Source organism: Musca vetustissima, unplaced genomic scaffold (genome assembly GCF_032173495.1).
Source record: "Musca vetustissima isolate MV318-11 ecotype Yass unplaced genomic scaffold, APGP_CSIRO_Mvet_v1 utg9771, whole genome shotgun sequence".
Taxonomy (NCBI): domain Eukaryota; kingdom Metazoa; phylum Arthropoda; class Insecta; order Diptera; family Muscidae; genus Musca; species Musca vetustissima.
In genome coordinates this window covers 6,462-32,816 of record NW_026878785.1, presented here as the reverse complement: position 1 = coordinate 32,816, position 26,355 = coordinate 6,462, and the positions used below count along the sequence as shown (strand labels likewise).

Below are 26,355 nucleotides of genomic sequence, written 5' to 3'. Positions count from 1 at the left end.
TGACCTCTTACAAGTTCTTGAATTTACTACTGCCAGACATTTGTACGAAACAAAATATAATCGTTTAGCCGAGATGCATTCAAATTAGAAACAAAAAAATGTATGTATATAACCAAAAAATATAGACAAAAATTGAGTGGTGGAAATGTCAAGATGTTGGCGAAAAAGGCGACAGTCACATTGAAAAACAAGTATTATGTGTCTAATCCGCCTTTTTCTACTTCACAGGATATAAACCATTAAGTCTTAACGATGATAGTAGTGATGAAGAATTTTGTATATTTTGTATATTGCTGGACTTTGAACTACGTAAAATGGGTTATAGTAATTGTTCACATTATACCTTAATATTATATTTTTTCATTGATATGAATAATGTTCCTTACAGAAATATTGGTTTAGACCCCAAGTTACTTTGGACCAAATCCGCTTCAGACAATTTGCATTCGATTAAAAATGCACATGCGTCCGTCTGTCCGGCTGGCTTGTGTGTACCATTACTCTCGAAGGGAGTAACCGATTTCATCCAGACATTACGTTACAAACTTAAATAAAGTTCGAAGATGCGAAATATCGATGTACTCGTTCTGGTACCAACTTGACAAAATGGATAAATTTTTATAAAAATTAATTTATTATATTAGGTTGGGAAAAAAAAGATTCATTATTTTTATATGAACTATGGGACTTTATTTAACATAATTCGGAATGTCCGATTTCCATCGTTTTATTGTAGGATTTGTTGCCTTTCTAAAGGTAACTTCAAAATGGCTCTCTCATAGAAGTCTTGCTCTCTATTTGCAAAAAAATCTAGTAGTCGATTTTCACAACCCTCCCTAGATACCAATTTTTTTATCATTAAATACATTTTGCAATGCAAGAAAAAGATGATAATCGCCTGGTGCATGGCTTGCCTTTGTCAAATATAAACTTTAAAATATAACGAATTTTCTCTTTGCTCACTTCTATTTTGATCACCCTCTAACTCACAACTAAATGTCCCAAACATAAAATAGCAAAATACTTTTTTACTGCGAAATGTCACCCTTCCAACGAACATAAATCTGAAATTGTTTAATCGATATTATACGAGAAATCTATTAATACAGCCATCTGCTGAAAAAATAATCGATTTCTTTTTCTCCAACCTAATATATATTTATCTATACAAATTTTATTGCATTATATTAAAAAAACTCAGTACGGTTAAAAACAGATTGTGGATTGCCGGTGATAAATTTCTATTTATTTCAATCTTGGGTAACAAGGAATGCAGATATATATGGGCACATGTTTTGGAATAGCCCCATTTAAGGCTACCACCCATTTACGACATTTTTGAAGGTCGTAGCTTCATTATCTAACCCTGGCAACTGTAATTTCGGATATCGATTTTTCAGATAGTAGAATATCTCCTTGAAGAAATGTTTAAATATGAGCGCATGTTTCGAACTAGTCTCTATGAAAAGGTCCCACTTTTTATATTGGTCCACATTATCGGAGTTCTATTTGTATATTTGAAAATAATTTTCGGCACAAAAAATAAATTAAAATAAAAAGTCTCCGATTGCAATTAGAGTCAAACGTAATTTTTTTTGTAAAAAGTAAGGGTCCAGACAACTTTTTTATATATCAGAAAAACAAAGTGCTAAAAATGTTCAAATCTCACATTTATAATCAGAGATTAACTAAATGTTCATTCAGAACCGTTCTTCAGGAGTGTCTTGTTAGTATGTGGAGGAGTAAATGAAGGGACGGACAATGACAAAAAAGTGTAACGTATGAATTTATTCCCTACGCTACGTTGGTACTGGAACAGTCTTGTCGTGATTCGGCTTAAATACTGATTTCCTACTGCCGCGATATGGACCCTTATTTGTTTAATTAGTTTTGCTCGTGAAATGTTTAGAAGAAGGACAGTATTTAGTGCAGGTGGTCTTCGTATATAGTCATCTTGCAGGAAGAATGACTGTCAGGTTTTGTAACTGCTGGAGTTCCTGTGTGGATATCATGCAGACTATCCGTGAGGTTGGTTGACTGAAACCAAAACATGAACCCATATATTTTTGCATTCATTATTACCAAATATTGAAATAAATAAAAATTTATCACAAGCAATTTACAACCAGCGTTTTAATAACTGGTCCACATTACCCACTAAGTTATTTATTTCGCAGTTTTGAGCTTTTTAAAATATAATGCAATAATATTTTATTGGCAAGTATATATGTATAATGTTTACCTATATTTAGACAACATATCAACTATGTTGTGAAAACAATTTGTTTATAGTTTTTAATGTTGGAACCCCGACAATATCACAAAAACAAAATGGTAATCCACATTACTCAAGGAGTCTCCACTATCCTCTTAACAGAGGTTGTGCCCTATTCTGTTGGAGGAATGTTCGTATAGGTAAATTTATAGGATTGATGACTAGAAGTGGTCTCGCATTTTTGGATAGTTGTCAGTTTGTTGAGAATATCATCATTGAGAACTGGAGGATGCGTATCAACTACGAGCTCGTAAGCTCATGTCACCCGCAGCCCTCCAAAGAATGAATGAGCTAGGCTTGCTCGAAGGGAAGTTAGGGATTTGTGCGTTGTGGTCGTTAATCCACCTGTGGCTTAGTCAGTGTGACATGGACCAAAAAGTAGGCGCTCTACCACAAAGTTTACATATTTACAAGATGTACCTATAGCTTTAGCTGTCAAATATAATTTTGTTCGATTTGATGTAAACTGCATGCAAATCGTAATGTCTAATTGACGTGGTATTTTGTGTGTAGCAAATAGAATGGGGAGTTTTGAGTTTTGTTAAGATCGGTTAAGATTTTATATATAGTTTTCATCCCATTTTTTGAAAAGGTATCTTGATTGATATACAATGTCGCAAAGATTTCCGACTTACTTAAAATGATTTTTGAACAAAAAATCAGTTCAAATTTCAATATAGTTTCCATACGCAATTTCATCCGATTTTTGGAAAAAATGTCCAGCTTTGGTACTTTCACATAATAGTAAGATGACTTAACTTTTGTAATAAATATTCTATGTTGTTGCTCACTTAGTATTTCAGACACCAAACCAAAACCACCAAAGGCATTACAAATGCTTTCATCATCGTAAAACTTTCATTAAAATTTTGCACCACAATCTTAAGAATTTTATGCAGTGAATTCTTATAGATAGCTTAGTGGAAGCAAACACAACAATTGCAGTCTGTATGTTAATCATCCTCACACACTCCTCACTGAACATTTACTAATGTGAATGAAATCTGCCCAAATACAGTTGCTGTTGCACATTTGCAAATAAAGACACCGCCACCGACTCCGACTATGATAGACAGGCATTTCTGCAAATATGAAAAGTGCTACAAATGTAAACACACACACACAAGATAGCTGAGGGCAATGGTACTTATCCTACGGTTAATATACTCCAAGCCTATGAATAAATATTACAGCGACTGCGGGTGAACAAAATTCTTATTATAACAGCTTAAGTATTTTTTGTAAGATTTTGTCATTACAAAGCGCCTAGACAAACGAAAATATTTGTAGAAAATCTTAACGGAAAAATAATCTGTAGTATTTCAGCGAAGCAGCATATTTATGTATATATTTTGTTTAAACTATAAAAATATGTGTGACAGAATGTTAGCTGTAAAATTGGTTTGCAATATTAAGGACAGAAAAACGAAACATCAGAGCAAGGTGAACTGGGGCTTTAGATTGAATATATATTTTAAAGGTTTAAAAGGTCTAAGCAAAATAATCGGAAGAAGAATACACTCAGCTAGCAAATATTACAAATTCAATATGCTATGAACAAATCGTGTGATATGGCAGGTACATTAGGTTTCGTTTCAACCCGTCAAATATCACCTGACCACTTGAATATAATAATTTACCCTAATTCCTAGCAGCCTTATTTCTAAATTAAGGATGTGTTAATATTTTTTTCGCGAAGATTGTTCCATATATCCGCTTTAATTAAAATCTATATTTTTACGAGATATTCCAAACTTATAGCAGCATCTGCCTGACAATTCAAAATTTCCTGTTGAGCTAAGCTGACCTAATAAAGATTTATAAACGGTACCTCTTATCTGGTGGAATATTTTCAACATTTATTCAAGTTGAAATTTTTTAATAACCATTTTGGTTAAAGTATTGAAGTGATTTAAAATGATTAATAGTTTATGAATCTGACACAAACACATACATATTGCCAACATTTTCATGTCATATCTTTTGTTCCGAAGAGGGCAGCAGGTATTAAATAAATCAGCATTAGACAAATGGTGTCTTTGTCCTTGGGCATATAATCTTGAATAATAAACTACTTTTACCGAGAAAGAAAAAATGCCAATTTAGACGATGTTTCTAACAGTGGGTTAGCAAGAACAAGGCAATCAATTGATTTATTTGTTGATTAAAATCTAAATACTTACATACTTTGCAGGTTTGTGAAAGGCCGTTTGTTTCATAAGCCGAGCTTATCCAAGATTTACCAACACTATCCTTCTCCGACATTTGTTTTATTTATGGTGGTACCGAGGTATATAAAATAGTTTTCAAGCTCCAGCAGGATGTTAAAAAGGTAACACAATAAACTGTCACCTTGTCTGAATCCTCGTTCGATATTGAAGGGCTCCGAGAGGTCCTTTTCGACTTTAAATGCTGACCTTGTGTCAGTTAAAGTTATCCTCCATAGCCATTTATTTTCGCAGGAATGCCGTACGCAGATATGGCTTTAAACACCTCTGAGCGGATTGGGCTGTCAAAAGCGTCTTTATAGTCGACGAATCGGTGGAAAGTGTTGATGTGTTCTTTGTGGGTTTTTCCAGGATTTGGAGCAGCGTGAAAACTGGTCAATGGTGGATTTACCAGGTTTGAAATCGCATTGGGATTGTCCAAAAAAGTCATTGGCCAGTGGGTTCAGTCGTTCACACAGCACGCTCGATAACACTTTATATACGATGGGAAGGAGGCTAATTCCTCTATAGTTGGTAGATATTGTCTTGTCTCCTTTTTTATGCACGGGACACAGGATGCTGAGGTTCCACTCATTGGGCATGCAATCCTCTAGCCAAATTGTACTCATCATTTGGTGCATCCTCCTGATCAGCGTTTGACCACTGGTCTTGGTAATCGATTAAAATATAATTATAATTTCCCAAGGCTATCACAGATATAAGCGGGGATTAAAAAAATCTGAATCGTGGATTTAAAAATCTGAAGCGTTTGAATATTTTCGGAAGAAGTTCTTTTGTGAAGGACTCTCACAGCTATGAGTGTCGATTCTCTCAATAAAATTGGTTTGAGGACTATTAGCGTTTAAGCGTAACTGTCGCTAATGTGGATTTTTAAAGTCCGTCATGGTACTAAAAGTAAATTAATAAATGGTGAAAATAATATTTTGCAAAAGGACTGTCAAAATAAAAAAACATGGATTAAAAAATGTTTAAGAACTATTACACTCCGTAGGATGTATTTTTAATCGGATATTTTCGGATCACAATCCTAAGCGAGGATAAAAAAAATATTTTCGGATGACTAAATGATGAATAAAAAAATATTTTATTTTATTCAGAGCCCTGAGCGTGGATTTAGAAAAATTTAGAAAAAAATTTAAAAAAAAATCGAAGTAAGCGTCGATTTTTAACCCTACGGTCAATAACCGTGTGCATTTGTACTTTTTTTTTTTTGAATAAAAGTGCTGTTAAATTTTCAATAATGAGTTCCTACATCTGGATCAGACCCGTATAGACTAATTTAAAGCAAAAAAACCGCACGATAGTCCAATTTTTTTAATGAATGACAGCGCTATCTTTGGATGGATACAAATGTACCACGGTTATTGATCTAAGTATACTTTTTTGGCTATTTTCGATCATTCCCATGGATTTTCACAATCCTAAGCGTGGATTTTAAAAATAATATTTTATAAAGGATTCTCACAATCCTAAACGTGGATTTTAAAAATAATATTTTATAAAGGATTCTCACAATAATAAGCGTGGATTTTAAAAATAATATTTTCTAAAGAATTCTCACAATCCTATTCGTGGATTTTTAAAATAATATTTTATAAAGGATTCTCACAATCCTAAGCGTGGATTTTTAAAATAATATTTTCTAAAGGATTCTAACAATCCTAAGCGTGGATTTTTAAAATAATAATTTATAAAGGATTCTCAAACTCCTAAGCGTGGATTTTTAAAATAATATTTTATAAAAGATTTTTAAAATCCTAAGCGTGGATTTTAAAAATAATATTTTATAAAGGATTCTCAAAATTCTAAGCGAGGATTTTTAAAATAATATTTTTAAAGAACTATGACAGTCATGGGATTGGATTTTTAAACTGATATATTCTGAAAGACTATCAGTGCTATGGCAGTGGATTTTTAAAATAATATTTTCTAAAGAGCTTGGGAGTGGATTTTTAATTTGTATTTTTTTTTTATTATTCCAGCGTATTATGGATTCCGCAGAGCAGGCAGCACTTTCCGAACTCGATGCTCAGGGTTCACATTCTGGTTCATCGAATAATCAACACTACGATGCCCGACGCATTAACGAATACAATGCCGATGGTAAATTAGCCGATGGTGCTCGTCATATGGATATTCGTTTTATGCGGCGTTTTGAACGACTACCCGTCAATCTCAGTCTAAGTTCGATTCTGGTGCCGAATGGCGTCTCTCTCGATGATGGAGATGTTAAGGCAGCGCTTCAGTGGAGTGCTCATTTGGATCCACTATTCCAGAACAACTTGGAGCGAGATCCGGCATTGTCGTGGCAATATTTTGGCTCAACAACTGGATTTTTGCGTCGATTCCCTGGCACGGCATGGCCACCCGAGGGTTCGAAGGGCAGTAAACAGATACATGATTTTCGTACACATAATTGGTTTGTGCAGGCGGCCTCATCGCCCAAGGATATAGTAAGTTGTAACCATCATAGTCAACCCAATTAAATTTAAAATACATATTTACTCCTAGATGATTCTGCTGGATTCTTCATCTAAAATGTCGGAGAAATCATTCGATTTGGCCATGGAAACATCATTTAATATTCTCGACACCTTGGGTGAAAATGACTATGTGAGTTTGGTTACCCTAACCGATACACCGAAATCGCCAGTGCCCTGTTTCAAAGACCGTATGGTTAGGGCCACGCCTGATAATATTTTGGAAATCAAATCGGCCGTAAAAGCAGTCAAACTCTCAAGTACAGTTAATTTTACAGCTGGTCTGGAATATGCCTTCAGTCTGTTGCATAAGGTATGTAAATTCTACACCTAACAACTCTCTAATAATATTTTTAAAATCCAACTGATTGCTCCTCTTTTCCGACCTGATCGATTGATATTCAGGGATGTTTAACAATTTCCTTTCAATCAAATTCAAGAGTCATGTTTGGTATGTGTTTGCTATCTTCCCGCCTGGAACAGAGGAAATGTAGCAAAGATTCCTTGATACTCTCTCCCCATTCGATTGAAACGAAATTGCCTTTTAAAATCCAATAGAAACGAAAATCATTTGCCTTCATCTCTGTCTTTCAGTACAATCAATCTGGAGAAGGTAGTCAGTGCAATCAAGCCATTATGTTAATCACGGAAAGTTCCTCGGAATCTCACAAGGAGATTATCAAACAATACAATTGGCCTCATATGCCGGTACGCATTTTCACCTATTTGATTGGTTCGGATTCGGGCAGTCGCAGCAATCTACACGAAATGGCATGCTCGAATAAAGGATTTTTCGTACAAATCAACGACATGGACGACGCGCGTCGCAAAGTCATCGATTATGCCCTGGTTATGGCCCGACCCATGATCATGTATCAGGCCGATCATCCGGTCCACTGGAGTCCCGTTTTTGTTGCCGGTAAATCTGGTGGTTTGGCACGCGATTCCGAATACCAGCGACGTTTGGTAACGACAGTTTCAACTCCGGTCTTCGATAGACGCAACCATTCGGTACGTGTGGCAAATCTGTTGGGCGTCGTCGGTACTGATGTTCCCATCGAGGAGATTCGTAAAATGATACCACAACATAAATTGGGACCGAATGGGTATTCGTTTATCGTTGATAACAATGGTCGTGTACTGTATCATCCTGATTTACGTCCGATGAGCGATGGCAATCAGTATATTGATCAATTGAGGCCACGGTATACGTCAGTCGATATCACGGAGTTGGAATTGCCGGAAACCGAAATTGGCAATGATCACGAGACGGTGGAGATGAATAAAAATCTGTTATATGATGTAAGTTAAAAAGGAAATTAATTATTCAGGAAAATATAATGTATATTATTTTTTATTTATTGCAGATGCGTAGTGATATGATTATGCCCAAGGAGGGCGAAACAGAATTTACAATTTTGAGTCACTACGACGATATGAAACGTGTCTATGCCAGAAGGCAAAAGTAAGTTGATAAATTTGTTTTGATAACACTAAATTCTGTTTATAAACCCTTGGGTTCTGTTTCTCCGCTTGATTTTTTATTCACAACTAAGTGCAAGTGTCTCCTTTTGATTTTCTCATTTAAAGAAAAACCGTAAGTGGGAAAAACATATTTTCTGCTACCTTTGCGTCGAAATCGCTTTTGGGGTATGTAACGGTAGCTACCACCTTCCATTCAAATTTAAATTTTGTTCCGTTACCTGCCGGGTATGAGATAAGTCTTTTCTGAAGTTAGTTTAAAAAAAATTCTAATGAACACGTGTAGCGAATATAGCCACCATAAACAATCACATTCATTAGTACATTTTACGTGTACAGTATAGGAGTATCTACCATAACATAACAAAACAATTTTTTAAACTTCCACGCCTTTGGAAGTCTTCAAAAAAATATTTTTTAAACATCCACGCCTTTGGTAGTCTTCAAAAAATATTTTTTACACATCAACGCCTTTGGTAGTCTTCACAAAAATATTTTTTAAACATCCACGCCTTTGGTAGTCTTCAAAAAATATTTTTTAAACATCCAAGCCTTTGGTAGTGTCCAAAAATATTTTTTTAAAACATCCACGCTTTTGGTAGTCATAAAATATTTTTTAACACATCCACGCCTTTGGTAGTCTTCAAAAAATATCCTTTGAAAAGTCAGGACTTAAATATCCGTGCATTGATTTAACCTTGAAAAATATTCTTAAGGAAATTCTCGCCTTGTTGGAGCTTTAAAATAATATTGTTTATGTGTGTGGTCTGCGAACATGCTTGCTTTGAAAACTATTCTTTAAAAAAACGTAGCCTTGTTAGATCCTTGGAAAATATTTTTCAAAAACCCCCGTCTTGTTGGAACCTTGAAAAAGTATTCTTTAAAAAATCCTTGTCTTGTTGGATTCTTGAAAAAAATTCTTTAAAAAATCCACGTCTTGTTGGACCATTGAAAAAAATCTTCGGCTTGTGTAGCCTTTTAGAAGATGATCTTAAAAAAATCCATAAAATATTCTTTAAAAAATCGTCGCCTTGTTAGACCCTTGAAAAAATATTCTTTAAAAGTCCTCGCCTTGTTGGACCCTTGAAAAATATTCATTAAAACATCTTCAACATGTTGGAACCTTGAAAAAATATTCTTTAAAAAGTCCACGCCTTGTTGGACCCTTAAAAAATATTCTTCAAAAAATCTTCGCCTTGTGTAGCCTTTGGAAAATGTTATTTAAAAAATCAACGCCTTGTTAGAGCCTTGAAAAAGTATTCTTTTAACAGATCACGTCTTGTTGAACCTTGAAAAAATATTCTTAAAAAGAATACGACACATGTAGACTCTGAAAAAAATATTCTTTGAAAAAGCTACACCATGAGTTCAAACACGAATGTTCTTAAAAAAATTTGTTTAAAATGTATTGAAAGTGTTTTCTTCATATTTGAACATTCTATAACTATGGAATCGATATGAACTTATTTTCCGAAAACCCCTGACTCCACAGACCTCACATATTCCCACATTTCTATTAATTTTTGTAGTTCATCAAAAAATCGTATCTTTTGGAAGTTCATATTTCTAATTCAAATAAACAATCTTCTGTTTTCAGATATTTCTATGGTCCCATTGAGGATACACCATTTACGCTCGCTGTTGTTTTACCCGAAAAGTATGGAACCCATGAGTTGCTCTCCGAACAAGAAATACGTCATTCACGAAAAAATGGTAAGCCTCAAAGTTGTTGCTTGTCTTTCAGAAACAGTGTAGTTAATCTATCTTTATTTCTAGTTACGGATTATTTTAAAGGTGACAATTGGCGTGTCCATCCCGATTGGGTATATTGTGAATACAACAGCGTTAGCGATTTGGAAAAGGAACGTGAAAGTTCGGGTGAATATAGCAATTCTAGGGATCAAGAACCTAGTTTTGCTTCGCCCGAAGAACAGGTGTTGCATTTCTTGGCTAGAGCTGGAAGACCTGGTTGGAAATGGATGTCGGTAAGCAAAATATAACATTTTGCTCAAAATACATTAACAGAATTATTCTAATATTTTTCCATTCTGTTTTGTTTTTGTCTATTAAGGTAAGGCCCAAATCGCCACAACCACATCACAATTTACACGGTGCGACACCTGTGGGCCATTTTGCCCAACACTGGACTGTTCAAGGTTCTCGCAAAGCTGAACCCTATTATTGCGATCGAACCTTGTTACAGAGCTTAGTACGAGATGCTATGGTCACAGACGGTTTGGATCGTAATACAACTACCAATGGCAAAGAAGATAAAAAGTAAGTTTGTTTTGGAAATTACAAAAAAACGAAAAGCAAAGGTTTGCTACTAGACTTTGCTTTCCATAAATACAAATAATTTGGAACTTTTTTAGGAATTTCTACAGCACATACTAAAACACAATTATTTCCTATTTTCCTTCCTGCTGCACATCTTTTTTCTTTAATTTAAATTTATTTCTGCGTTAATTTAATTATTTTATCTTTTTTGAAATCACACACAAAATGCACCCAAATAATTTATAACTTGCAAATCATTTTCTAATTTTTAAATTATTAAAACAACTATAAACAAATCTATCACAAAAATTAATTATTTCTATAGTCCAATTGCCACATTGATGGCAATTTTAAAAAGGTAAATTTACAGAAATAAAATCTTTTAGTTATTCCAACCAAGTTCATTGGATATAGCTAGACCTACCAAGTTGAATTTGGATAAGCAGCTTGAAGTAATGGATTTGTTCCGTTTGCTATGTTTTATGGATTCACTGAATTTTAGCACCATTATTTTTATATATATTTTATTTTTTAATTATAGTTTTTTTTTATAAATTTGCACTACATTGTAATATTGAGGTTTTCAAAAATAGCCTTTTTGTAGAATTGTCTATGATTATATCCTATATTTGCTGTGTAGTCGAAATCGGGTTTAACAATGGCCAAGGGATTCGAGAATTTGTCGCTATAAGCAATAACAAATAAAGGGCACTATATCGCGAGTTCATATTACCGGCGACCACAAAAAGTAGGAGTTATCGTAGATGGATTAAATGTTGTACAAATGTTCATTATTGCCCTAAAAATCAAGTGGCAAGAATTTTGATAGATCGAACCAAACTCTCGAATTTCACTCTTTTGGCCTACAAAATCGTAAATATTCAACGTAATTATCTTAAATTTGGCAGTTTTCCAATTATACCTATAAATCATAAATCAAGTGACGAAAAACTGGATAGATCGTATTTGGTTTAATTTTTTTTTTAATGAGTTAAAAAAATTCATTTAAGGGGACCCCCCATTCTTGGTGTCAACATTTTTTTGATTTAATTCGAATTTACTCTAATTATATAATGTTCCTACAAAATTTCAAGTGAAAATCTCAAGAACTCTTGAAGATATAACCGATTTATTGTGTAAGCATCAAGTGACGGCAAGAGTGATTTTCAAACTTTAAACGCATTTTTCTCGAAGCAATTTTTTAGATCTTCCTTATTTTTTAACTTAGTTTGTGTTCAAAAATGTCCGATTTTCCAAAAAAAAGTTCCGCCATTTTGTTAATTGTTGTGCGAAGTCAATAATCCTAGTTCATACGAGAGCCAAACATGTACTCTTTCTAACACCGTTGGAATTTTCGGATTCCGATGTACCAGTGAGGAGTTATCATACCCGCCTTCAGAAATAAGGACTTTTCTTTTATCACAAAAAACAAGAACAACAATTTTTTGTAAATTATGTTTCTTCCTTTTTAAATCTTCAAATATATATGTGCAAAGTTTCAAACCTTAACAATGATTGGTATTCATTTACCAGTCCATTTAAAATCTTAAAAATAAAAAATGGTGAATGGGGGTGGGTTCCCTTAATAAGAATAATATTTAAACTTACCAAATCTGCCTCAAATGTTTCCACATAGAAGCAATATTTTAAAATCGATTCAAAGTAGTAGAAATTTTTATGAATACAATAATATGCTTACATTCTTCTGTATCGGTAATTCTCCTTCATATCTGGCCTTCAATAAAGTCTTTACATTTAGACATAACATATTCGATCCCGCCTTATGGCAAAAAAGTGCCTCATCGAAATTTTGGTTCAGACATTTTGGAGTCAATATACAAATGTCCGTCTGTCTGTCTGGTGCGCACGATAACTCTCGAAGGGAGTATTCGATATAATCCAAACTTTGCATATCGTAATATTTCTTCGAAACATAAATCATGTTCGGAGATGGAAAATATCGCTTCACTCCCTTTGGTATCTTCTCCACAAAATAGTCAAAAATTTCCCAAAAAATAATTTTATAATGTCATGCTAACGGAATATCAAATTTAAACGATAATTTTCACAACATAATATTTTACCATGTTGGAAGATGGGACTTACCTCCACACAAAGGGTTAATATTTTGAAAACTTGTAAATATCATTCGTAATATGCGGTTTTATCCAAATTTTACACATTGTAATATTTTTATCAATCCTAGATCACGTCCGATAATGGAATCCAACGGTCCACTCCTTGTAGTACCATCCTCCCAAATTGCCAAAATTTGCTATATTTATAAATCCAATATTACGAGAATGGAGTGTCGGATTTGACCCAAACTCTGCACACCGTCGTATTTTAATCGATTTCAAATCAATTCCGAAGATGAGATCCACTAAATCTGGTACCATCGCCATAAAAAAGTCCAACTTTCGAAAATTTCTTAATCCAATAGCAAGCGAGTGAAATGTCCGTTTTGATCCGAACTTTGGAAATTGTAATACATTAGCAAACCTAACAAAAGTCCGAAAGTGGGACCCATTTTTCCACCCTTTCTGGTACCGCCCCACACATGGCCATGCCTTTCATAAAAGTATATACCCTACATAAAGCGAATATTAGAGAAACTTCGGATAATGTGGACTACCATTTCTTTTTTTATGTGGGCTCGCTTTTTTATAGTGGTCCACAATACCCGATTTAAATTTTTTTTATTTAAACATACATATTTTTTGGCTCAAAAATAAATAAAAATTAGAAGTCACCGATTGTAATTACAACTAAGAGTATATTTTTGTTAGAAAACAAAAAACCATATAGCTTCTTTATATTTGAGAAAAACTAATGATCTGTTCATTAGATTTTTAAATGTAAAGCTAGTAAAAGGGAAACCTTTATAAATCGCCTCAGGGTACAAAATAATTTGAAAAGTTCGGGAACGCAAATCTAGTAAATATGGCAAAATTAGATGGCAGTACTTAAAATTCAACATAACAGCCAATCAGAAGTTGGCATTCCGCTTTATACACATACTATTATTTTTATTAAAAATATACTTTTTACATTTCGTTAGATACAAACAGCTATGTCATATATGTGACTCTGAAGTGTTGGCTGTAATTTTGGTATTCCCCTACCTAAAATCATAATTATTGAATTATTGAAATCTTACAAAGAAAAACTGTAAAGCGCTTTAAAATGTCTTAAAAAATATATACAAAAAAAAAAAACACCAAAATTAGTATGAAATACAAATATTTAGTAATCTATATTTGTACAAGCTGGACCAGTTGCACTTCGCAGCTCCAACTAAAGTTAACAACGAATAAGTTTAGAAAACATAGCAATGTTCAATTATAAAACTATATGCGTTTGCAATATAGACTATACTTTTTTATACCCTTCACCACACTGTGGTACAGGGTATCATGTCTTTGTGTATATGTTTGTAACAGGCAAAAGGAAACGAGATAGACACATGGTTTCTTTTGAGAATATGCATAGAATCACTTTCTGAGTTGATTTACGTATGTCCGTCTGTCCGTCAATGTATTTTTGTGAACAAAGTACAGGTCGCTTTGAATGAAATTTGGCATAGGTCACTTAATTGGCCCAAGGACGAACCCTATTGAAATTGGGGAAAAATCGGTTTTTAGATATAGCTCCCATATATATTTTCGTCCGATTTAATGTAAATGGTGCACCAAAGTCCCTATATATCTTTCGCTTTGCACGAAATTTGGCTCAGCGTATGTTTATGAATCCAATTTCATTTTACTGGTCCTTTAAAAATGCGACGTCTGTTAGGAGTCATGTGTTGAATATACCCAAAGTGGTTAAGGGTATCATATAGTCGTCCGTCCGACGTTACTACTTTCCTTACTAGTCTTTAATTTGGAATTAATCTCAAAGCAAAAATTGTAGATCTTAATAAATATTTCGAGTAGTTTATGAGTAGGTTCAAGATAATTGTGCTGCACGCGACGTTTTTATCGGTTTTAATCCATGTATTGAACTAAGTTAATTGGTATAATTCATTTCAAGTGGTTATTGGTGTGGTGATTTCCGTATTTTGGAATTTTGAACCGCAATTTGCATAAATATCATTTATAGTCTACTAAAGAGCACTGGCAACATTATAATTAACATACGCATCCTAAGATTATCAGAAAGTTATTTCAACAAAACAATGTAAATAAATAAAACCACGTTATATACTTTTCAAGAAACATTGAACTTTTGGCATAAGTGACAATAACCGTCCTCTTTATAAAATTCTAAGAACTTCCTTCGGTAGATAGCGTGATGTTCTTAGAATTTGTGTGTGCTTAAATTGTGCATAGAGTCTTTGTATCAGTATTTTGATGAGTTTGGGCATGTTTTTAATCCGAATTGATTTTAATTTGGTTTTTTAGATTCTCATTGGGAAACAGATCTCCTTACCAAAAATTAACAATATTGGCATCCCTCTCCAAATGGAGGGTTGGGACAAATTTTGGGTTTTGTATTGTGCCGATATTTTAAGAAAATTGACCATTAAAAGTTGCTAATATATTTCCAGTGGGGTTGGAACCTTCAAATTATTTCTGCTGTCCAGTGCAATGCAAGATATCCTTGGAAAACGTTTTTGCCATAGATCCACTTACTTGTTATATACCTTATATAATGATCCCATCCATTTTCATTACATCGGAAGGTTTTGCTTTGGGTCCCAAAACCATTCGCAGTGGTATATTAAAATTTGGATTCAAAACTTGTTTTCCAAGTAAATGCTAGTATACCCAGGGTGGACTCCTGTCTCTCAAAACTACACTTCACTTTAAAATCCACCCAAGAATCCACTCATTATGAATCCTTGTATGGCTACTTCCATAATTAATATGTATGCAATTCATATTTGCATACAAGGCATTGTAGATCTTCATCAATATAAGTGATGTCAAAGTATTGAAAACATTACAGAAGGCACTTGATATTCCACTTATGTTATATGCCCGAAACTAATTCATATTTACTTCATCCATTACAGACAAGGCTATCAAAAGTTTGTGGTTACCACTTCATTTGTTGCAACACGTTCCGGCCTTTTGAGGTGGATCGATCACATTAAACCAGCAGATGATTCACCTGATCCGTAAGTAGATATTTTATTTTTTATTGAAAATGGTTACTTCATTAATTCCCTTACCTGCTTAACAGACACTTCAGCGAAGAAAATGCCCGAGCCATGGATATGTCTTGGTATAAACGAGCAGTAGATCAACATAGCGTCGAACAGGATAGTTTTGTATACAGTGTACCATTCGGTTCGGGATATAATGGTAAAACGAATGGTACATTAGTGACAGCTTCACATTCCATATTTGTGGAACATCGTGGCCATAAGGCACCAGCAGCTGTAGTGGGTTTACAATTTCAACACGATTCATTGGCCAAACATTTTATAAATATCACCTCAGCTGTATGTTTTAAATGGAATTTGAAAATTTGCATAAGTTTCTGTATTATTACTTTTCATTTCTCTCTTCAGTGTACTGGAATGACAGGCTGTAAACGTACCTGTGCATCGGATAATTTAGACTGTTATGTATTGGATAATAATGGGTTTGTTATTATATCCGAAGAATCAGAACATACGGGTAAATTCTTCGGACAAATCGATGGTACTATAATGGATTCCCTGGTGCAAGACCGCATATATAAACGCGTAACAGTAAATGACTATCAAGGTGTCTGTTCGAATTCCGATAATCCATATACAGCTTGTGGAATTCGTGCCAAACCCCACTATGTTGCTTCGTGGTTCTTTAAGTATCTACTATCGCTGAGTGCCACTTGGTTGTCACTGTTGCCCACACCGCTTAAGGCATGGCCCCATGATGATTATGTTTACAATGAAGAGAATTTTGAAGAGCCAACCTATACCGATGATTATGAAACATTCGAAGAGGATTATATATCACCCGTTGACGAAGAAATGGATGAACTTTTTACCACCGCTGATGTAGTAGGATCATAATTTTGTATTTTGTTGCTATATCCCTATAACACTAATAATTGTTTCTTGTTTTATTGCAGGAATATACCACACCAACACCAAAACAACATAAACCTCACGTTGGACCACGTTCAAATCCAGATCCTTCCAATGCTCGCCGTTGCGACTTACGTACAGACTTATATATGCTCCAGCCCGAAAGATTAAATCAAGGGGGCCAAAATAATCCCTTAAAGGTTTGTTTGCTTGCGGATAATTTATTGGTTGAACTTTCAAATTCATTTATTTATTTTAGGGTAAACTGACAAATTGCCACGTATCGGGCTGCGAACGTCCATTTAGTGTTCAGAAAATTCCACACAGTAATCTTATTTTATTAGTTGTTGATACATTGTGTCCATGTGGCTCCAAGCAACTGGACATAGAGCCGATGGAAGAGTCCGGCATTGTTGGTAAGTTTACGTTAATTGTGACATAACAATAATATTAATAGACGATTCAGTGATGCGATGGTAAATGTGTTGTGGTTGTGAATTTAAAAATATAAATTTAATTTGATAAAAAACTGGGGTACAATATTGATGATAGTGGCATACAATTTGCGACGAAAGCATTGCCTCCAAAAAGAGTTTCAACAATTAAGATAATTTCGTCCAAAAATGTTAATGCTCTTAAAGTATCGATTACTAACTACGAATTTTGGCAGTAAATGATTCCTATTGGATACCACTATATTTTGTTTTATTTTCGGTACAATTTGGGAGGTACAGTTATATGGGACTATCCTAAAAAGGAGTTCCTGGTTCGTAATGTTCCATAGCTCTACGTTTCTTATGAACCTAACGAACCAGGAACACATACAAAAGCAGATTAAACGTAGGAAATGTAAATCGATTGGCCACACCTTAAGAAAAAATGTCCACAGCATAACCAGAATAGGATCCCCAAGTATCAAGAAAGCGAGCATCGACTAATCAAGTAATATGGCGGGACTTTGTGGAAGCCCTATGCTCCCAAGATGAGTAACAGGAAAACAAATTCTAAAAAGGTGACCAATTTTGAGAATTTTTGGTGGAGTGTATATTAAATTTGTCATTCCGTTTGTAACACCTCGAAATATTCATCAGAGAACACAATCGCAATAAAATTCATTGTCAATTTACGCATGCCTTTCTGTCTGTTTGTTTAAACCGCGATAGAGACCGAAATGTTTAAGATAGAGCTCTGAAAGTTTTCACAGGCATTGCTAATACTCCTAGGATGTTCGGTATGGTAAATGGGCTATAACGGTCAGTATTATACATTTTTGGGATTTTGGACATATTTTCAACCGTATTGGGTGTAATTTGGCATTTTGCAATATCATTGTATAACACATATCCGTACCAAAAATTATTAATATTGACCCAAGTTTCTGGGTTGCCCCAGAATTTTTGGGAATTTTGTACACGTTTTTCAACCAAATTGGCTTTTACTTAAGAATTAAGTTCTCAATGTAAAAAACATGGACGTCTCAAAATTGATTAATATTGACACAAGTTTCAGGGGCGGTACCGTACCCTGAAACCAATATTCATTGCGTGTCCAATTTAACTGCAAAAAATATTTATTAATATTGACCCATTTTTCAGGGTACCCCCAAGTATTCGGTATTTTTATGCTTTTCGTGTTCGTTTCACAACCGAATTGGGTGTTACTCTGTATTTTGGCTTCACATTATACCAAAAGTTTTTAATATTAAACCAAGTTTCAGGGTCTTCGTCATATAACGGTGCTCCAATATTCGGAATTTCGGAAACGTTTTTAATTCAAATTAGCTGTAATTTGGTAGTTTGGGTTATCATTGCATAGCTCATCCTCGTACTAAAAATTATTAATATTGACCCAAGTTTAAGGGTAGCCCCAATATAACGGAACCCCCACATCTCCGTACTAAAAATATTAATACTGTCCAAAGTCGGTATTTTGGGAATTTTAGACACGTATTTCAATTTTTCTGTAATTGAGTATTTTGTTTTCTCATTGGCTTTGAAATCTCACTATCAAAACTAATCAATATCGATATCCGTTTTTTATAGCCCCATATAACGGAAACCCCACTATTTGGTAATTTCAGAATTTTAATCAATTTGTTCTCACGTCTTTTTCATAAAATGAGTCCTATCAAAAAATGAGTTTTCTCCTAGGAATCCCCCATTAATATTAGATATTTTGAATTTCGACCTCATGGAGCTTATAAAAACTTAAAATCGATTTAACATGTTTTCTAACTTGTTTTCTGAAGGAAGGATAATACTCCTGATTCATATCAGAGTCAGGCATGTAATCTTTCGAATAACGTTTGACGTTTTGTACTTGGATGTTCCAGTGGTCGGAAATTTTGTCCGCAGTCGAAAAGAAAGAATTTTCTTTAATTACAAAAAAAAAAACTACTCCAAAACAACAACAAAATTGTGTCAATTAATTTTCTTATTCTTTGAGCACTCAAATACACAATACAAGTTACAAATCTTCAATATGATGCAAATTCAATTTGTAGACGAAATTTCAAATCGAGAATGAGTGGGTCCCTCAAAGCGAAAAGTTGCAATTTTATTTCTAACAAAAACACTACCTACTATTCATGTTAGGTTTACGAGTATTCACCCTAGAAGATATTCATAGCTTCTACGTGTCTATTTTGACAAAATAAGTACAAATGAAAAACAAGTGAAAAAAGCATTATGTTCGGCCGGGCCGAACTTTTGATACCCTCCACCATAGGAATACGTACAGTTGCGTGAAATGAAAATATGGGGAACATACCACAAAGTGGACCTAGAACCAATCGATTTTTGCAACCCATAATGTAGACCAAATACAAATTTTAGCAATTTCGTTGGGGGTTTTCCTAAAAACTCAAAACCCTAAAATGTTAACCAATATTATGAACGCATGATAGGGTGAAACATTTGTATAAAATCCTCAAAATACTGCAATTTAGAGGACAAAGTTATATGAGGCATACCTAAAGCGGGGCCAATATTGACAACATTGTATAGGAATTAGCTAATATTTGGCGTTTTTATAATACGAAGGGTTATGCCTAATTAAGGGTTATGCCCAATTTCTAAGCTAATATTAATACTCTTCACCACACTGTGGTACAGGGTGCTACGTCTTTGTGCATATGTTTGATATAGGCAAAAGGAAACGAGATAGACACATGTTTCCTCTTGAGAGTATCCATATAATCACTATCTGAATCGATTTTTGCATGTCCGTCCGTCTGTCTACATGGGCAAATCTTTCAGTTTGCATGAAATTTGGCATAGTAAGTTTGGAATGATGTGTTATAAGTTTCGTGGAAATCGTTCAGATTTAGATATAGCTCCCAATTTTCGTCATTTATTGTAAATGGTGTACCAAAGTCCCTATATATCTTTCGATTTGCACGAAATTAAGCATAGCGTATTGGAAGAATGATAAATCGAGTAAATCATCTTAAAATTCCATACTATGTAGGGTATAAACGGACAATTTCGAAAAAACCCCCATACTATAGTGGAATACAATATGGATCAGTTAACTATTTTAATATAAACCATAGATATACTGACAAGTACTTGAAATGAAAATATAGGGAAAATGCCAAAAAGTGGACCTGTACCGACATTTCATACCGACCATTTGGTAATCATAATACAAATTTCAGAAATTTTTTATGTATAATTATAACCTCAGCCTCATGGCTAATGAGGGTGTATACACTTTGACACGGTGAAAATGTGCATAATCGAAATATTGGTTCTAGACCCCATGTTTCTTTGGACCAAATCCGTTTCAGAAAATGTTCATTTCATCCAAATTTCGCCCATCTTATTATTTCTTCCAAACGTTGTTCAAGTTCAAAGATGGGGAATATCGGTCCACTCATTCTGGTACCTCCCACACAGGGACTAGGCCTAAATGCGGGTTATAGTTCATTAACGAACCTTACGTTCTAAGGAGGTTTGGACCTATATTCATAATTTTTTGTGGGGAGATTTGGTACCCATTAATAACTCAAAATACTAAATTGCAGCTAATTCGGCGGAAAAATACGACCAAACCCCCAAAATACTGAAAATTAGGAGGTACCGTTATATGGGGGCTACCAGAAAAAGTGGACCTATATTTATAATTTTTTGTGGAGACATTTAGTACCTAATATGAAACCAATGTAGCAAATTTCAGCGAATTCGGTTGAAAAACGCGCTCAATAACCTCAAAATACCAAAAAATGGGAGCTTTGCCTAAACGTGGACGGACATGGCTATAATTTGTTTGTATGTTAAATGAAAAAATTTGTTTGTTTGTTTGTGTGTATGTTCCCGATAGACGCAAAAACCGCTGAACAGATGATAATGATATTTACAAAGAATGTCATGCCATGCCCTGAAAGTAACATAGGCTAGATAAACTTCAAAAATTCCGCGTGGTTGCAGAGTTATAGCATTAATAGTAAACATACCTCAAAATTCCGGAACATGTAATATGCGTATATCTTAAGAACGGCTAGAGATACAGTCTTCAAAATTTGTCTGAATAACGTTGGTGTACATAGATATCATCCATACAAAATTCAGCGCGGTATATTAGGGGGAAATGCAATCCCCATTGCATTTAAATGATCTACATATAGAGAATAAAAAAAGTTTTGTTTGAAAAGTCAAAAACCGCTGAACCTGATGCTACTCAATATAAAGAATGCTGGCTAGATAAAATCCTAAAATTCCGCGTGGATGTCAAGTTATTCCATCAAAAGTATTTTCAACTATGAAATAACATAGACATTTTATGCTTATATCTTAAGAAGGGTTACAGATTCCAACTTCAAAAATTGCCTGAGTAAATTTGTTACAAATACGCATTATCCCTATAAAAATTGGCGTGAAACAATGGGGAGAACTAACTCCTAATTGAATTTAATTTGTCTATATATAGAAAAAAAAAGATACGCTTTCGATTGCAGACACGAAAACCTCTGAATTGACTTCGCAGAAATTTTTGCAGTCAGTCATGCCATCCCATGGAAGTAAGATAGGCAAAATAAACTTCCAAAATTCTGCAATGACGAGGAGGTAAAACATAAACCGTAATCATACCTCTGAACTAATATTAATTTTCTATGAACATATTAAAATATCTTAAATAAATCTGTTCATAAAAGTATGTATGATATTCAGATAAGTACAATTTTAAATTAGCAGGAAGTAAAAATTGGTCCAAATCAGAAATTTTCGACTCATAATGTTTTGACCTATTATTTTATTATCAGTAATGATAAAAAACACCAGTTCAGTAATTCCGCGAACGTCTGCTGTTACCTCACCATGATCTTAACATATTTTAATAAAATGTATGTTAAATGAAAATTATTGACATTACAATTTTTACATTTTGTCATTTTGGAAAAAAAATAGTTAAGGAACTTTTTTGTTTGTATTGAATTTCAATAATTCTACAACCATTGGGGAAAATAAATATAAATTCAATAAAAGTATGTATCAGCAATAATTGGGAGATATCCAGCAGCGAAGTGCTGATGGTGGATTAAAAGTTACAAAAATCTAAAATCTGTGGTGAGTTATCATCATAGCTGAACTGAAAACAAAATGTGTCCATTACGTATTAAGTTTAGTTGATCAAACTGATATGACAAAAACTATTATTTCGAAGACGTGTATAGGAAACGACTAACTCAATTGCCACAAATTCTATCAACGGACTTGATCTTGGTTTTCTTAAAAATACAAAGGGATGTATAGTTAAGACCAAGACTAAATCTAGGTTCGGTAAAAATATTATAATGTGATAATGCATTCTTTTGAAAACCTTAACAGGAATTATACAGCAGGGATCTAAGCGATATCAATCAGAGCGAGGAAGGGATCCCAGCCATATAATGGGGAATCAGTTGAGAATACAGACATAAAGGTTGGGGCTAATGGGAATGAATGATTGTGTTGGTCTTTGAACGATTAATGAAAAACATGTAAATATTGGAGAAAATATATTGAGAGTCAATCCAAATTTGTTTTTAATATCACCACTGTTAATCAATGATTATTTAAAAATGTATTTGTAATCTATTGAATCGAATAACTTATACATTAACCAGCTGCTACGATATAATTACTGCTATTACACTACGCAATATCTATAGCCGAACAGTAATCTTCGAATTTTGCTACTATAAAACCTATATCATAGCTTTTAACTGCATACAAATAGTTTTCTACGTGAACTTTCCCATGTTAATCACTTTAGTAGGGCAGCGAAGCGCCACGGGTCCAGCTAGTTTTAAATATATTTCAATTCAAGCAATTGTTCTTTATTTATTGAAAATTTAAAATTTATTGCTAAATTTGCACATCCAATCATATACTCTAGAAATGCTATTAATATACATTATTTAATTGCTTTAAAACAGGAGCCTGCAGTACCCGCCGCCAATCACAGGAAACACAAAAACGACGACGACCCAAAAAATGTATAAACTATCATCCGGAAGAAATCGAAATACAACAGTGTGGTCGTGGTGCACATCTTCTGCAGAAGCCCGTCTCCCTTGTTATCGCCCACATTGTCATGATTCTTGTCAGTGTACTGTTAACAAATGCGTGATACTAAGGTGGCAGCACGCATAAGCGACAATTGCACTACATCTAAAATCGAATCCTTATAGACATTACTACCACATCACATGGAAAACAAACAACAGCAACAACAACTTTGTATACTTTTTCGGTTTTCACAAGACAACGCATAACATTCATAAGTACGTACACTGAAAGAAACAACAAAAAATAAGCATACCCATAGAGACAAGGATAATTAAGTTCGGATGTAAGTTTTTGTTTTTTGCTGTAGTTATACGACACCAAATTTATGGCCCTGGGGGGAATAAAACTAAAACAATGTCTAAGGAAACAAACAAAACAATAAATTTCTTAGTTTATGTTTTACGATTTAGTAAATTGAATTGAATTCATTGAAAATTTTTCAAAAAAAATGGAATACAAATTCCTAGTTGAAATAAAATGGGCAACAATACGCCCAAATAGACACGAAACATGAAACCTAAGAGAATTTATTAATGATGAGCATGAAGAAATGAAGATTTGTAAATTAATTTTTGTTAGAACAATTGAAATTAATTATAATTGAAAATGAAATGAAAAATATGAAAATATTAAGGAGAAAAACAAAAACCTGCAAAAATTATTATTATTATGTAATTGTACCTACAGAAAAAAAAAAGAAACACAACAACAAGAAAACATAAGTAATTAAAATATTTATAAATTAAAAGAGAAATTAGTTTAATGTGTAATAAGAATTAGTAAAATTTTATTTTTCGTTTAGATAAAAATATGTTAGTTTTCCATTTGTTTTGGGGATTTGACTTAAACCATTCAAAATTGAAGACAACTGCATTCACAATATTTGAATTCATCAATGAATGCCCAGAAAAGTCTCCACATTTTGGTGCTCTTTGTATTTTATTGTTTAGAAGGTTGACTGTTGAGTTAAACCAAAAATCTGGATTATTCGATTATATATTATTTGTTGGATTCTTATCTTCAACGGAAGTGGTTAATTTTGTACTGTCACACAACCTGCATGAATATTCTATTAATCGGAATTTATTTTCGATTTTCACTCTACACATATTATAAGTTCTTCAATTTTTTTTCCAGAGGAACTTTGTAAATATAATTTTTGAATTATTTAAATGAAATTGAAGCCGATATTTCACAAATATTCATAATGATTCAAACAAATACATTTGTATATTATAATACAGATATAAAATGCCATGTTTTTAGTTTGTATACTTTTTTGTAAAAAATCAGTGTCTACTTCTGCACTCCAAATCTACGACTTTCGGCTTCTATTATAATATTTATTGTTCAGAGCCACTTATATTATTCCATTTTTTACTCAGAGTATTTTCATTGTATCTCTACAATCGGGTTTTATTTTATTTTTTATTCTCTTCAGTCATATCCCGTTTTTTTTCTTTTTCATTATTGGGCACATATATATCTCTTGATTGGTATTATTCTGGAAACTGGATTGCAGCATTTCATTCAAAATATCGTTAAATATATCTGATTTGATTGATCACGATTTCGATTTATTCACATTCCTAGTAATTTGTAGAGATATCTGCAATATCACTGACTCAACATATGTTGTGTCATACAGTCGAAATATTCTCATGGGCTAAAAATTTCAGTCAGCGTTGTTGTTTCAATTGTGACTTTCCTTTCAATAAATTAATTTGTTCTTTCATAGTTTCCAATCAATGACATTTTCCATCAGCATTACTTTTTTGCAACTATTTTCCTAAATTCACCAATGATCATCCAGTGATTCTCAAACTTTAAACGCGTTTTTTTTCGAAACAGTATTTTTACGAATGGCGGGCACGACATCCCAAAAATTAATAATCCAATTTGTTTCAAACTTATACACCTTATTCTGTATATACATAGCTATCACATGAACTAGTTCAAATGCAATTGGTCAAGATCATCCTTATTTTTAACATGGTTTGTGGTCGAAAATAGGAATTTTAGCGTTCAACCTAAAGATGAAATTATGAAAAAAATATTATAGTTAACAGTATAGTCGGACGGGGTTCTGCGGTTATATATTCTGAGCCTGGGCAATATTTCCCGATATTTGCACCCACTTAACCGATTATAAGTCCGGCCATAACCGTAACTTTATGTAAGATAGGCACCTTTAAATATTTACGTATAAATACCACATCCGAGTACTATCAACTTCTCGGGTCTATGACCTTCAGGAGTAAAAATTTACCACATAGAATGACATTTTTGTCATTTTTAACCCAAAAGTTGAGGTATATTTGAACCGCTAAATATTCACCGATCTTCATCAAAACAGCCTTGCTTATTCAATTGTGAGTTACATTTCTCTGCGTAAAATTTCGTGAAATTCGGGTCATAATTATGACCTCAGAAAAAATAGACAAAAATGAAGTTTTTGGTCCATTTCATTCGCTAAATATTAACAGATTATTACCAAAAACAATAGGGGTCTTCTTTGGTCCCCTACATGCATAACGATTGGACCATAACTGTGGCCTGTACCATGTTTACACATTATAAAGGAAAGACTGACGATCACATATGTCTAGATCGACTAGCTGAGAGATCTGACGGTTCATATACTTGAAGGTCGGTCGAGGACCAATATTTCGCGGCGTTACAAAATCTTGGCGATGCTCAAAGCTATAATACCCAGACAACATAGTTGTGTGGGGTATAAAAATATAAGAGTCGTTCTCCCAAAAAACACTTGATTTATTGGGATCATTTGGAATTTGGCCATCACTTGATAGAAAATAATTACTCTCTCAGTTTGAATCAATCCGTCATATTTGTAGTCTTTTTCCTATTTATATATGAACTATTTTATGTTCAATATGAACTATTTTACTTTCACCAATAGATCTTCGAGACGGTTACAGACCTGGATCACTTTTTCGGAATTGCAGCCTCAATCGTCAACAAATTTATCTCTGCAAACTGGTAAGCAGTAGTCGTCTTCTTCCCGACTTACTGTAAA

General features: G+C 33.7%; 1 protein-coding gene across 1 annotated transcript in view; it reads left to right on the top strand.

Annotated features, from left to right (window-relative positions):
- LOC133323561 (voltage-dependent calcium channel subunit alpha-2/delta-4) overlaps window positions 1-23,381 on the top strand; it is a 107,141-nt gene extending 83,760 nt beyond the window's left edge. Inside the window, exons 4-17 of the mRNA XM_061532476.1 lie at window positions 6,486-6,956; window positions 7,015-7,296; window positions 7,578-8,285; window positions 8,351-8,448; window positions 10,063-10,178; window positions 10,242-10,450; window positions 10,537-10,742; window positions 11,068-11,100; window positions 15,760-15,864; window positions 15,930-16,191; window positions 16,261-16,737; window positions 16,809-16,964; window positions 17,024-17,180; window positions 23,183-23,381. Coding sequence (XP_061388460.1) covers window positions 6,486-6,956; window positions 7,015-7,296; window positions 7,578-8,285; window positions 8,351-8,448; window positions 10,063-10,178; window positions 10,242-10,450; window positions 10,537-10,742; window positions 11,068-11,100; window positions 15,760-15,864; window positions 15,930-16,191; window positions 16,261-16,737; window positions 16,809-16,964; window positions 17,024-17,180; window positions 23,183-23,376 — 3,474 coding nt within the window. The 3' untranslated portion in view covers window positions 23,377-23,381. The remainder of the gene's footprint in view (window positions 1-6,485; window positions 6,957-7,014; window positions 7,297-7,577; window positions 8,286-8,350; window positions 8,449-10,062; window positions 10,179-10,241; window positions 10,451-10,536; window positions 10,743-11,067; window positions 11,101-15,759; window positions 15,865-15,929; window positions 16,192-16,260; window positions 16,738-16,808; window positions 16,965-17,023; window positions 17,181-23,182) is intronic.
- Window positions 23,382-26,355: the final 2,974 nt, after the last annotated feature.